Source organism: Hemitrygon akajei, chromosome 17 (genome assembly GCF_048418815.1).
Source record: "Hemitrygon akajei chromosome 17, sHemAka1.3, whole genome shotgun sequence".
Lineage (NCBI taxonomy): Eukaryota > Metazoa > Chordata > Chondrichthyes > Myliobatiformes > Dasyatidae > Hemitrygon > Hemitrygon akajei.
Window position 1 is genome coordinate 49,235,042 of NC_133140.1, and position 15,509 is coordinate 49,250,550.

General features: G+C 39.3%; 1 protein-coding gene across 3 annotated transcripts in view; it reads left to right on the top strand.

Moving 5' to 3' along the window:
• neto2a (neuropilin (NRP) and tolloid (TLL)-like 2a) overlaps positions 1-10,436 on the top strand; it is a 46,836-nt gene extending 36,400 nt beyond the window's left edge. For all 3 annotated transcript variants that reach the window (XM_073070076.1, XM_073070078.1, XM_073070077.1), the window contains exons 8-9: positions 727-840; positions 9,268-10,436. In XM_073070076.1, the coding sequence (XP_072926177.1) occupies positions 727-840; positions 9,268-9,851 (698 nt within the window). In that variant the 3' untranslated portion in view covers positions 9,852-10,436. The remainder of the gene's footprint in view (positions 1-726; positions 841-9,267) is intronic.
• The last annotated feature ends 5,073 nt before the right edge of the window (positions 10,437-15,509 follow it).

Genomic DNA, 15,509 nt, shown 5'->3' on the forward strand with positions numbered 1-15,509 from the left:
ATGCAAAAATACCTATTAAACCACATTTATAAATATTTTCAGTGATATTTATAGAGTTATATCATCTCTTCCAGATTTAGATTAGGTATATAAAAATGCATACTCCAATAGGGTTTTTTCATTACCAATAAAGAGCACATTTGAGCCCATAAACCCTTTCATGTTATGTTCATGTCTCGGTGTATTTTACAACATACCTGTAGACACTAATGTTATAAATTATTCATGCATGAAGATAAACTTGTACTTTTAACTCTGTCAACTTAACACCTGCAGAGTAATCAACAATTCCAGATAGTCTTGATACACTTTCCGTCCCAGCATTCTAAAAAAGTAATTTATTCACATAAATTCCTGTAAAGATCACCATGAAAAATTGGATCTCAAGGTACAAAATATTCCGTATCATAACACACTTTAATGGTACATCACTCCATTATAGTTCTGCTATTTTCTGATTCATTTCCCCTATTTAAGAATGCTGTTAACTGAAGTGATGTGAGGGAGATTCGGTTAATGAATCTCCCTCTCAGTGAATAATGAAGCCACGACCAGTTTACCTAAATGGGACATAAAAGACACGACCTTTTCAAAGTGTCCATTTACTGTGTTTACTTGTTCATGGTTAAATGGCCATACATAATACTATGCCACATCGCTTGTATAAGATTCTAAAAGGCAGTCGCTGTGCTATAATTTATAGTGACACTAACCTTTGTTTCACAGCTCCCTGCCAAGACAACACATTTTTTTGCCACAGCAACATGTGCATCAATAATTCGTTGGTTTGTAATGGAGTCCAGAACTGTGTGTACCCATGGGATGAAAATCATTGCAAAGGTAACATTGTTTCTCTTGCATTGTAAGAGCATTTGTAAAGAAAAATAGTCTTCCTTTCATCAGACTTGACAAAGGCCATTTCTTGCTGACAGTTGTATTTATGGATTAAATCAGTTTATTTATCTCATTCAAAGATTCCATTAAGCACTGGTTTGCCAGGCCTAACAGATCTTAACCAGTTTTGACACTTCCACAGCCATTATATAGAAGTCTGATTTAATAGCTCATTTCATTCCCTAATAAAATCTGAAAAGTTCAGTTCAGTTACAAAATGGTGGTCTGTCACCAAGTAAAAATGGGCAGGACATTTGGCTTACTTAGAATGTGATATAAAATTTGTTAAATAATATTCTACTCTTGCAAATTGAAACCTATGTCGCTCCTCTTCTGAGATAGCCAATAGTGGTGTAACTGCTGATGTTAAGAGTTAACCGTGAAGATATTTAGCTTTTCCTTGTTCTTTGTCACTGTTGGTCAATTAATAACATTGGTGTATCTATACAGTCAGCATTTTGTTCCTTCTTGTTGTCACAAATATGAAGTTACAAAGGTATCACCAACACGGAGTTTGTGGGGTCAGAGGAGGTATATATGGGCTGGAGGAGGGGTGGGAGGAGTGCTTTCGAGGGAGTTAAATCAAAATGTAAACCCAATGTTATTATCTTCCGGCATTTTCATTACGTGGAAGCACAGATTGCTGAAAACAATCCTGGAATGTTAAACGTGTTGTCAGTTCCCAAGATATCGGTTAGCCTAATTGTGGATCAGAGTACTCGGTGGGTGATATTATTCTGATGCAGTACATCGAATAAACACGTAAGATGAACAAATAGCAATATAGACATACTGCCATTGAGCAAACAGTATATTTACCATTATGATAGAATATAGACAGAAAGTAACTAAATACTAAGAGATGGCCCTTGCCAAACTACCGAGATTGAATCAAACTGATATCAGAGCAGCTGTGCAGTGCGGAAAAATTAACCACTTTGCGGGCTCCTTGGGGAGGTATTACACCATCATCCTTACACTAGTTGTGCTAAGAGCATTCAATTCAAAAGCAAATAAGCTCTGTGCATAGAGATCTAATTATTAACTAAATTAACTATTGTATCCTAATGGACACTACATATGCGGTAAATTGCTGTCAAAGATTGGATATAGAGCTTCCATTTAAAACTGCAGATTGCCCTCCGATCCCTAAAGGCCTGTTGAGATGATGTTTCTGAATGTTCAGGTGTCCTATAAAACTCCGCCATTAAAAGCTTAGCACAAACATTCATGCAAACTATGCTATATCAATACATCAATTCTGAATTTAATGATTTAATTTCATGGCAAGATTAAGCTAACTCTATGGTGGAAGTGAACCATATACTGTATATTGTTTTAAATAGGTAGCTCACTCTGACAAACAGGCTTTATTGATACACAACCCCATCAACATCTATCAAATGTTGCAATACTAGAAATTCTATTGCTTGTCTACCTTGTTAGTGCCTGAAATTGAAGTTACTTTAAAAAAAATTGGAGACTTAATGCATGAATTGCAAAGTTCCTGAGTTTTCACTTGAGTCCTGAGTTCATCTAGCTCTTCTTCTATGATGTTCAGACTTCTGCAGAGACAAGTGAAATCCATTTCCTGGTAGTTTAAAGGATACCTTTCTGAGCAGATACTAGTTTGTAGAGTCACGCTATAGATTGGTTCACATTAATATAGGAACTTACACTTCACAATGGTTCCTACTCAAGTGTGATCCTCATTAACCAATTGCAACACTTACCTCCAAACCCAGTCATGCTCCAACAACCCTTCAGCAGCCATTCACCACTTTGGAATACACACAACAACCTGTTCACACCCTCTTATGCACCTGAACCTCCCGCAGTCATGGGCAGCCTTTCATATTCACCACACCAAACCCATGACAACCCTCAAGTATCCAGCTTCATTCACTTTATCTCACATCTCTCCCTGGAATCTGACTTGTTTTATCCCACAGGCTATTCGGCCAAGTTTGTAGAGACAGGGGTATGAGATTGATGCTTTTTCTGCAATAGAAATTTGTAATGTTGGTCTGACTGCATTTCTGTTTTCAATGCCACACTTCTATTGAAAAGGGAAAGGAAATATTTCTAGTCCTCTAAACAACTGGGCATCCAAAGTATACTCACTTACAACAACTTGGTTCAGGGCAGCAGCAGCACCTTTAACCTAAAAGTTGAGGCAATGCTCAACTCAAAGCTGCTGCGCAGGTTGACTCTGTCGTTAAGAAAGCATACGGGGCATTGGCCCTCATCAATCGTGGGACTGAGTTTAAGAGCCGAGAGGTAATGTTACAGCTATATAGGACACTGGTCAGAACCCATTTGGAGTTCTGCGCACAGTTCTGGTCATCTCGCTACAGGAGGGATATGGAAACTATAGAAAGGGTGTTGAGGAGATTTATAAGGATGTTGCCTAGATTGGGGAGCATGCCTTATGAGAATAGGTTGAGTGAACTCAGCCTCTTCTCCTTGGAGCGGCGGAGGATGAGAAGTGACCTGGTAGAGGTGTACAAGATGATGAGAGGCATTGATTGTGTGGGTAGTCAGAGACTTTTTCTCAGGGCTGAAATGGCTAATACAAGAGGGTACAGTTTTAAGGTGCTTGGAAGTAGGTACAGAGGAGATGTCAGAGGTAAGTTTTTTATGCAGAGAGTGGTGAGTGCATGGAATGGGCTGCCGGTGATGGTGGTGGAGGCGGATAAGATAGGGTCTTTTAAGAGGCTCTTGGATAGGTACATGGAGCTCAGAAAAATATGGGTAACCCTAGGTAATTTCTAAAGTAAGGACGTTCGGCACAGGTTTTTGGGCCGAAGGGCCTGTATTGTGCTGTAGGTTTTCCATGTTCCTATGTTTCTAAAATTAGCCATGGAAATAGGAGTTAAGAGTCCTGTGCTGGTACAAGTGGTTATTGCCATCCAGAACTTTGAGTTATTCTCTAAAAACAGCAGGTGAAGAACCACAGAAGCCAAAGGAGCCAGTACGCTTCCACTTACCTTTCCAGTCATTTGTAACTTTGCCATCTGCTACCATGGGAGTCAATGGTAGTGAATAAACATATAGGATAATGACTTGTCCTAGACACAAACTCTCCATCCCAGTCTCCAGGTAAATCTGGGGACACCACAAACAGGGTAAAAACTTGGCTTCATAGGTCCCAATTATTCCTCCATTTGGTTTTCCCTGTCAAAGCGACATCAAGTTTAAAAAATACTGGTAATTGTCATAAAGCATTTATAATCCGCAATCTGTCATTCCCAGGACTTTCATTATATTCTTGAGATTGATTAAATTAAGAAAGGCATAGACCTTCATGTGAGTCATACCAATTTAAGTGTGTACTTGGGAAAAGCACTGTGAGTTATTTGCTGAGGATGTATTGCATCAACTCAGAAAGCATATATTGGAGGAACTATTAAGGTTTAACCAACTCCATTATTTTACATTACTTCGATTTTCTAAAATCTCTTTATAAACTGGAGCAGTGCAGATGCGAGTGCATCAGAATAAATTGCATTTGATGGCTTTTCCAATAATGGATGCAATTTTTCTCTGAAGAATGGCAATTGCTTGCTGTCACTCCGCGCACTTGACTACATGTATGGTTTTATTGCTGATTCATTAAACTCAAGCTGATGAATGTTCATTCTGCATCAATAAAGTATATAGACACTCAATTTTTTAAAAAGGAAAAAAGATAGTAGTTTTGTCCTAGATTTCTTTGTTGTATTATGAGATAATAAATAGCTTCTCTTTGTATGTAGATCAAATGTTTTGGTAACAAAATGGAAGTTATCCTGGTGATGTATTTAGCTTATCCATGTTTAATTTCAACACTTAATTTTCACACTTTGTGGTAAAATTCATGCATTTAGGAAGACTTTTAGTTGCAACTGTCAAGCTGAGAGACTGAGGTGCACTTATAACATTTGCAATTTTAATATTAAATGTTATGTAGGTCAGTACATGTTGAAAAATTGGATGTGTGAATGCCATGCCTTTTAAAAGATTTGCCTGAATTTAATCTAAATAATGTAAACTAGGGCAGGTGAGTTCTGTAGTTCTTGAGCTAGAGTTGCCATCAATATAACACCGTCTACTTTTATTCATTTAAATTAGGGAGAGAAAATAAAAGATCTAGTTCTCTATTAGTTTGGAAAATCCTCAGGAAATTAAGTCAGAGCAATGAAATGGTTGTTATATTTTTCAGATCTATAGAAGGTAGAACAGTTCTCACAGTCCTATGCCTTCCAATCCTGTCAAACACCATTCGCCAATTGGCCTTCTGTTTCCTGTGCACTGGGATTCATCCACAACTTCTCTCAGGGAATCAAGATGCCAGCCAATAACATTCATGAATAAAGTAGACCATCTCTCCATTTATATGCAGTCACTCTCTGATTACTGAAACAGGTTTATCAAAGCTACCCAAATGCAGATCTGTTGGCCTGGACCTTATCACTTCAGTTGGTTTAGGGAATGCAGAAAATGTGACACGTGGAATAGCACAACACCCTGTGCTTGCTCTGCTATTCAGTAACCTCATGCCTAATCTTTTACAACAGCACCACCTTCCTTCAGTGGTCCCATTTTCAATGATTCCCTTAATCATGAAATCATCTGACAATTACTACTCAATAACTGCAAATCTCCAGGTCTCTTGTGTAGAGAATTCATTACAATGCAAGTGTTTCATTTTTCACAATCTTAGATCCAACACACAGTTCATTTCCTAAAGTGGCTTTTGGGCTATCGGTAGTGTTGCATGCTTTCTTTAATATAAGAAAAATAAAATGGCAGAAAAGTACATTGTTTATGGACATATTAACTAAAACCACTTAGCCCCTAAAGTCTGTTCTGCCATTTTACAAAATCATGGCTGATCTGAGTGCAACCTTAGTTCTACATTTCCATCTACCTGCATTAACTTTTCACTCTCTTCCTTATCAGGTACCCACCTATTTCTTTATTAAATGGTTGACTACTCCACCGCCCCCCCCAATCCACCCCCCATATATTTTTAAACAGTAACTTCTGGTTCTAGATTCTCCCACAAGCAGAAATATCCTTCCTACATTTCACAAGACCTCTCAAGACCCCACCTGTTTAAATCGTGCTCTCTCAGCTTTATAAACACCAGCCAACAGAAGAAACACAAGGAGACTGCCGATGCTGGGATCTGGAGTTCAGGTAGCATCTATGGTGAGAAATGGTCAGTCGATGCTTCAAGGTCAAGAGCCTTCATTTGGTGTTTCCAAACTGGACACAGATAGTGCCGGAGGTCAGGATCAAACCTGGGTCTCTAGAGGTGTGAAGCAGCAGCTCTACCAGCTGTTCCACTGTGTCACACAACCTCAACACAGTGCTCTGGATCAACAAATGAAGACTGATGCTGGATTTTCAGACGTTGTTGCTGAGGCAATCTCACCAAGATGACGAGCTCTTCTTTTGTCACTAACACATCCAAGCCAACTTCTTCAGCAAGGATTTCTCAACCCCTACTCAGCAACTCCAACTCTTCTAAAATGAAGAGCAATCCAGATGAAGGGTCTCAATGGGAAACACTGACTGTCCATTTCTCTCTTAGATGCTACCTGACCCATTGATTTCCATCAATGGTTAGCATGTTGCTCTAGCCAATTCAAGTTTTTCCTCTCCAATCTTTTCTCCTCAGCCAACCCACCCATACAAGGTATTAGTCTATTAAACCTATTGAATAAAAAGTTTCCATATTTCCACTGATGCATTAAGGGATGAAATATGCGGTGGTGCAAAAGCATAAACAGCTTCCACTGAAATAATAGCAAAGTACCTTAAAGCATTTACATTATTAAAGAAAGTTTGATACTGACCTGTGCAAGTTTAAATAAGGACAGAGAAAATAAGAAGTAAGTTTTGAGGAGAGTATAAACGGTGGATCAAAAGATACTGTATTTCAAAAATTAAGGCTATGAAGAGCAGAGCTAGCTTCCTCTCCCTCTCACCACTTTAATTAATTGTTATTCTTTATCAGTTTTATGAGCTTTTGATGTCATTCATTACAAAATTGTAGGTAGAGTAACCAGGTCGATATTTTCTGACCTGCAGATAAAATTGATTACAGACGTTTGGAAAAATGGAACCCATTTGTTACCCAGGACAACTTGTAATAGCATGGAGTGACAATAAAGTTCATGAATGATCAAGAGACAGTACTGGATCAACAAAGACATCTCAGGGCTGTATCTATGGAGCTGACTAAAATCAAGCAGATGTTTAAAAACAAGAATAAGATGTTAATAGAAGTGCCTTTGCTGAACAGAAGCCAACACTGGTCAGCGAGTGGAAGGGTATTGGATAGGCCCAATAATGCAGTAGAGCATATATGTCAAACTCAAGGCCCGCGGGCCAAATCCGGCCCGCGGTGGAATTATCTTTGGCCCGCGAGATAATATCTAATTACTATTAAAGCTGGCCCCAGTAATCGAAGCGCCTATGGCGTATGATATGGCTAATGCTGAGTTTATTCAGGTACCAGGTTTTCAGGGTTTTTAGTGTTTATTCGGCAGTCTTGCTCGGCAGTCTTCTTCATAAGAAACGGAATTTGTAAAGTGAAACACTTTGTAGTTATAGCAGAGACTGAGACACATGAGAGCAGGCTGAAAAAACGGAGGCAACGAAAGCTGCGTTCGCACGCGTCCGACTGATCCGGCCCACATGAAGCTGCATTTTGCTCAATCCGGCCCGTGACCTAAAATGAGTTTGACACCCCTGAGTTTTGAATTGTTTGAAGATTTCTGAGAACAATGCAAAGAAAGCTAGGCAGGCGTGCCTTGGGGAAATCAAATGAAATAAATGAATAGATGAAAATTGCAGCAGCAAAAGCTGTGGCACAGTCTCTCAGGCAGTGTTTTAGAGGTGGAAAATGTGGATATGTAATTAAAATGCACCCTGGATTAAACAGACTCTGAGTTTCTATATTGTTAGTTTCAGATGCCAGGTGGAATTAGTGACAAGGGAGCAGAGGTAATGATGGGGACTAAAGATGGTACATTTATTCTTAAATATTGATTTATGGAATTTTTCATCATTTGGTCGAGGAAGTCAAGTAAGCTGATAATTTAAGGGTAGTGGAAGGGTCAAAAGAAGTGCTGTTGAGGTAGATCTAGATGTCATCACCGATCACGTGAAGATTGATGTTGGATTTTCAGATGTCATTGCTGAGTGTGGCGTGAAGAAGAATAAAAATCATAGTCAAGGACAGAACTTTGGTGGTGATAGTGTAAACAGAAGAGGGGCCTTTGAAGATGATTCACTGGTTTCAACTAATTAGATAAATATATTCTGCACTTTGTTATTGTTCTTCCCTGTTTGCTACCTTGAAATACTTATGTTTTGAAATTCATGGAATGTATGCAAGACAGAATCTTCCACTGTATCTTGGTACTTGTGACAATAATAAGCAGACAAATGCAGTTCCTCCCTTTGAACCATACACAGAGGCACTGGGTGAGGATGGCATGCTCAACTACTGTACATTAAAGTTTGCAGACACCAAGAATGATAAGGATGGTGAGCAGACATTTGTCATCATAACATGATACGTCAGTCGTGACTTTGATCAGATCCTTCTTGGTAATAAGATGGGAACAAAAAGTATCAATTAAAATATTGAGGAAAAATGAGCATGAGTTTTCCAATCTACAACTTTGGAGAAGAAAGAGGTTGGGAATCAAGTGGCACTTTTGAGGAAGGAGCAGTGAAGTGTTAGTTTTTTTGAGAAGAGTGCAAATTCCACATAAATTCTTTTCTAAGATTATTTCTTTTGTAGGACCCAGGAACTGAGAACAACATGGATAAAATAAAAAAGGGGCACGTTCATGAGAATGTTCATAATATAGCTTCAAATTGGGGAATTTACTGAATATTCCTGATGTAATTAAAGATTTGCACATATAAGTGGACACTTTACTTCAATGTTATATCCTCAAAGAGATGTAAATCCACATATTTTCAAATCACAATTTACAATAGAATTGTAAATTAAGTCAATTAGAAGATAGCAGTGATATCATTGTAGAAAATTGGAACATCGCATTGAAATGGAACAATTATGTGAGGTCAGTCTAGCTTACAAACTCATCAGAATTCATATGAAGCTTTGAGATTTTGATAACAGATTCATTTTAAAATAACTGTGAAAGTGGAAGCCAAGATTTCTTTTATAGTCAAGAGATACGATTGTTACTAGCAATTATGTGATTCATATGCTGAGCTGTAGTTAAGGCAAGAACGGTTGTCTAATTTTTTTCAAGATGATTTATTTTTCTTTAATATGGTACAAGCTTGAATATGTCTAGGTTACTGATGTTTTCACCTTGGGATACTTGTACTTCACAGAAAAGAAGACACCTGGTCTCTTTCACCGGATCACCAAGACTCATGGAACAGTCATTGGCATTTCATCAGGAATTGTTCTAGTTCTTCTTGTCATTTCGGTGCTGGTCCAAGTCAAACAACCTCGCAAAAAGGTTTTAGCTCGCAAAACGACAATAAACAAATCAGGATTTCAAGAAGTATTCGATCCCCCTCATTATGAACTCTTTTCCCTGAGAGACAAAGAAATAACGGCAGATTTAGCTGATTTATCCGAGGACTTTGAGAACTATCATAAACTGAGGCGCTCCTCCTCCAGTGCCTCCAGATGCATTCACGACCACCACTGTGGCTCACAGCCACCGAGCATCAAACAAAGTAGGACTAATTTAAGCACAATGGATCTTCCATTTCGGAATGATTTCTCGCAGCCACAGCCAATGAAAACATTTAACAGCACCTTCAAGAAAAGCTGCTACACTTTAAAGCACTCACAGGATAGTCCAGAGCGAGTCATAGAAGACAGAGTGATGGAGGAGATTCCATCTGAGATTTACGTGCGTGGCAGAAATGACACTGTCCAGCGTTCAATGTCCATTGACTTTTAAAATGGAACTGCCGTGTCATTACTGAGCACTTTGGTTTGGTCTGCTTGTCTCTTGAAACTGCTGCTCTGTCACTTTGATATTTTAATATACCCCGAGTATCAGTCCGCAGAAGAGGGATTATCCTCACCTAACTCTTATTGACTTTCTGTGAGATGAACTGTCAAGAACAATTCTAAATATCAGAATTATAATTGTGTTCTGAAGCTTGTTAATGTTGTATTGCTGGTTTATAATTACTTACTGTAAATAAGCTAAAGGTTTAATTCTTTGATCTCCTGCTGTTAGCCCATTAATTGCTCCAGTTCACTGGAGAGAAGTTTTTCAACTTAAGTATGAAAACAGCATTACATTAACATCAAAATTCCTTTAAAATAACCTTTTTTTACCTAAAAGGAAAGAATAAAATTTTGATCTTGCTAGTCTATGGTCTTGAATGGCAACATAATCTCTTTGTAATGGCTAGTTTTTTAACAAGTTAATCAGATTATTTAGATCATTTAATCCACGTGAATAAAGTTATCGTTAGCGAACTCACGGAATTGTGTCAGTACCAGTTCAAATAAAAAAGCTTGTTCAAATGTAAAATTATTTCTCTGTGTATACTATTGACAACATGGTTATCCATTTTCATGTAAATATTTAACACTTTCGCTTAACATTTCAAAATTCCACTTCTGTGACCTTATTGTGATAAAGAAGAGATATATTTTAAAAGCTCTGTGGTACGCAAGCAATGGCTGGAGAGAAGGTGAAATGTTAATCTAAGTGGTAAAAATAAGTGATCAATCAGAAGTCCCAGATACTTGTGTGGATAACAAGGCAGGGGGAAGGACATGATCCTATCACGGCTTGGGTCTGGTGCACCTCACTGGGTTATAAATTTAAACTTGAACAGTAACTTCACCCTCTGAGTTGTAAATACCTTAAATCTTCTGCGAACACTCTAAAAGTTCTTGCAGGGAGAAACAGTGGGAACAATCATGTCCTGATTCTAGATGATTGGAGAATAGCCGCTGGAGACAGAATAGGACCACTTTTAAACTTTGTTCTGAGAACCTGGCGAAGATCGATGCTTTGCCCAGAATGGCTAAATTAAGAGCTCCACTCACTCAGATATCAAGATTGGAGAATATGTTCTGCCATGGCGTTTGGTTGCCATTTTTCTCATTTCACCTCCCTTTGAATATTCTTCCGCACATTTGTGGCTCAGGGGCACAAGAGGCGTCAGAGTGGTGCTTCAGTTAGGGATCTGAATTCGATCCTGAACTCAGGTCTTGTCTATATTGAATTTGCACGTTTGATCCATTACTGCAAGGATTTCTCTGGGAACGGTGGTTGCTCAGTTTACCAGCTACTGAAAATAATCCCTAGTGTGAGTTGGTGGCCACGGGATTGGAGGGAATTGACGGACAAGTGAGAGAGAATAGGTTATGGGGCAATAAATGGCAGAATAAGACAGATTGGAATGCACTAAGAGCCAGTATTGGCTCGACGGACTGAGTGGCCTCCTATTTTATATGAAAATATACAAAAATGATCTGCACAGAATCCTGGTACTATCCTGAATTATTACTTATCATCATGTTTTGATTACCTCTACAACACAGAGGCAGACCATTTGATCCATTGAGTCTATACTGGCCCTAAGCACAATTTTATCAATCTCATTATGCGGCTTATTTCCCTGTAACATGCTTTCTCATGTTTGCCCATAATCGTCTATAGTGGACAATTAACCTAACAACCAGCAAATCTTGCGACGTGAGCACTGGAGGGTTAAGTCATGCAGTCAGGGGGGAACACGCAAACTCTACAAAGACACCTGAATCAACAGAGGGCTACTTTGGGAGGTTCTCCAAGCTCGAGTTCAAAGCAACATGGGCAGGACAAAGGATGAATTCACCACAGGATAACTTGTGACCTGATACTTATCTTAGGTATGAATGAAGCCATTTGGAGCAATGGCTATAAAAGATCGAGGAAGGAAAATGCAAAGCATCGTGTATCATTTTCATGTAGTTAACTTTAAAGCATAGGATCACCTTTCTGTACAGCATGATGAATCCTTGCAAAAAATGAATCTCAGGGTCTTATATGGTGACATATATGTACTTTGATAATAAATTATTTTGAACTTTAAACCATTTCCCTGGGCTCTAGCATTCCCCATATCTTGAATCCAGAACCTCCAAATCATCCAGTCATTCCCATTTGATTTGCACAGAAAGTGCAGTACTGAGGGCCAGCCTTGTGTGAATATCAGTAACTCCACAGGAGTGGCGTACTATTTGCCTTTTCAGGATGACAGGATCCTAACACTGCTTTAATTGATGCCAGTGCCGGTACCGTAAAGCAAGGTAGATTAAAGAACGTTTGGCCATGGTCCAGCAGCTGGGGTCTGCAGCCCAAGCTCCCAGCTTTGTGAACAGAATCAGAATCAGGATTAATATCACTGGCATATGACATGAAACTTGTTATGCGGCAGCAGTACATTGCAATACATGATAATAAAAACTGTAAATTGCTGTATATATATATTTAAAAAGTTAAATTAAATAAGCAGTGTAAAAATAGAAAAAAAAAGTAGTAGTGAGGCAGTGCTCATGGTCCATTCAGAAATCTGATAGCAGTGGGGAAGAAACTGTTCCTGAATCATTGAGTGTGTGTCTTCAGCCTCCCTGATGGCAGCAATGAGAAGAGGACATGTCCTGGGTGATGGATGTCACCTTTTTGAGGCATTGCTCCTTGAAGATGTCCTGGATGCCGGGGAGGCTAGTGCCCATGATGGAGCTGACTGAGGTCACAACTTTCCGCAACTTACGGTGCTTCAATCCTGTGCAGTGGTCCCCTCATACCAGCAGGCAGTTAGAACGTTCTCCACAGTATATCTGTAGAAGTTTGCAAGTTGGTGACACACCAAATTTCCTCAAACATCTAATGAAGTATAGCCGCTGCCATGCCTTCTTTGTAACTGCTTGGATATGTTGGACCCAGAATGTCGACACCCAGGAACTTGAAATTGCTACTCTTTCCACTTTTGATCCCTCAATGAAGACTGGCGTGTGTTCCCTCATCTTACCCTTTCTGAAGTCCACAATCAATTCTTTGGTCTTATTGATGTTGAGTGCAGGGCTGTTACTGTGACACCACTCATCCAGCTGATCTATCTTACTCCTGTACACTTCCTCATCACCATCTGAAATTCTGCCAACATAGTCATCAGCAAATTTATAAATGGCATTTGAGCTGTGTCTAGCCACACAGTCATGGATGTAGAGACAGTAGAGCAGTGGGCTAAGCACACATCCTTGAGGTGCACCAGTGTTGATTGTCAGCGAGATGGAGACGTTATTTCCGATTTGCACAGACTGTGGTCTTCCATTGAGGAAGTCAAGGATCCAGTTGCAGAAGGGGGTACAGAGACCCAGGCTTTGGAGCATTTTGATCAGATCTGTGGGAATGATTATGTTAAGAGCTGAGCTGTAGTTAATAGACAATAGCCCACTAACACTTAAGATTGGCTAACAGATTCATTATTAACTGCCGGTGAGAATCCACTGAAGTACTACTAGGATATGATCCCTGTCAACCGTTCCCACTTTGTATTTGGAAGAAGGTTTTGAATCAGAAGCTGAGGAAGTTGCAAATGCTGGCATAGTTTGCTGGACTGTGTGTATTATGAATCAGATTTGTCCCTGTATATCAAAAAATGTACCAAATGCAAAATGGCACTGCACCTGCTTTTGTAGAAATTTGGCAACTTGTCACTCAAAATTAGAAAGCCTAATACTCATTTGTATGTAAACTTGGAGGGAATTTAAAGCATTCTGATGAAAGGTTATCAACTTCAAATGTCAACTCTGCATTCATGTTCACTGATATTTCTAGACCTGATGAGTATCTCAAGCATTGCCCATTAGTGAATAATTTGAAAATCCTCTTCTTAAAATTTTTAGCAGGAAGAGTTTGCAAGAAAGCAAATAATATATTCTCTGGACTTTTGCCTCCAGATAGACCATAGTCTTTGGCAAGGTGAAGGTGAAAGTGTCAAGTGTAGTGAAGACTGATAAATTTTCCTTTATTAGCTGAGGTATAAGATGTAAGAGCAAGGGGTTATGCCAGAACTGTGTACAATAATAACCAAATCACAGCTTGAGCACTGCATGCAGTTCTGGCCAATACATTACAAGAAGAATGTGAATCACTGGAAAGGGTGCAGTAAAAATCTGAAGAATATTGTCAGGAATGGAAAATTGTGACTGTAGAGAAAGATAAGATAAGCTGGGGTTGTGTTCTTAGAGAAAATTAAGGCTGAAGTGGATATTTCTATGTGCCAAATTAAAGGGGCCTGGATAGAGTAACAAGGAATACTTTGCTTAGCAAAAAAACCAAGACGTGTCAGTTTAATTAATTGTTGGAAGGATTAGAGTAGAGCTGGAGAAATATTATTTCACTCAGAGGATGGTAGAGATCTGGAATACACTGTGGTGAAAGAATGGTAGAGGGAGAAACACACATCGCATTTAAAGGGTATCTAAATGGTACTTAAAGAGCAATGACCTGCAGAGCTCAGGACCAAACAACTGGAGTTAAGTTGGCCAAATCTTTGTCTACCAACATAGACACAAAGGACCAAATGGCCTCCTTTTGCATTCTAACTTTCCTAGGGTTTTTATGACACACTGCAAATAACCATGCAGCATTGGAAAATAATGACTAAAGAAGGGAGAAGTGGTTGTCATTAATATTCTTTGTGTATGAGACGGGCAGTGCTGGATTTGAGTTTCCCTGTGGTGGCACAATACACCCCAGGGTAAGGACCCATGCTGAAACTTAGAGGAAATAACAGGCAGAATATACTGAGAAGAGTCAGTGAATGCTGTTTGCTTGGGTTTTCAGAAGGCCTTTGACAAGGTGCCACACATTAGACTGCTCTACAAGATAAGAGCCTGTGGTATTACAGTAAAGATATAGCATGGATACAGGTTGGGCAGAGTGGGAATAAAGGAGGTTTTTTCTGGTTGGCTGTCAGTAACTAGTGGTGCTTGGCAGGTGTTGGTGTTTGGACTGCTTCTTTGCATGTTATATGTCAATGATTTTGATGATGGAACTGACAGCTTTGTGGTCAAGTTTGCAGACAATATAGTTAGGTATAGTTAGTGTTGGGGAAGCAGGGCGTCTGCAGAAGGGTTTAGGCAGATTAGGAGAACGAGCAAAGAAGGGTCAGGTGGAATACATTGTGAGGAATTGTATGGCCATGCATTTTGGTAGAAGTAATAAAGGATTAGATTATTTTCTAAACTGGGAGAAAATTCAGAATTCAGTGGTGCAAAGGGACTTGGGAGACTTTGTGCAGGATTTCCTAAAGGTTGACTTGCAAGTTGAGTTGGTGGTAAGGAAAGCAAATGCAATGTTAGCATTCATTTCAAGAGGACTAGAATATAAAGGCAAGGATATAATGCTAAGACTTTATGAGGCAACGGTTTGGCTGCAAATGAAGTATTGTCAGCAGTTTTGGGCCCCTTATCTAAGAAAAGATTTGCTGGCATTGGAGAGGGTCCAGAGGAGATTCATGAGAATTATCTAGATGAATGTTGGGGGGAGGGGGTGGAATCTCTAGAGTAGATGTGGAGACTTGCCCCTTTCCCATAGTGGGCA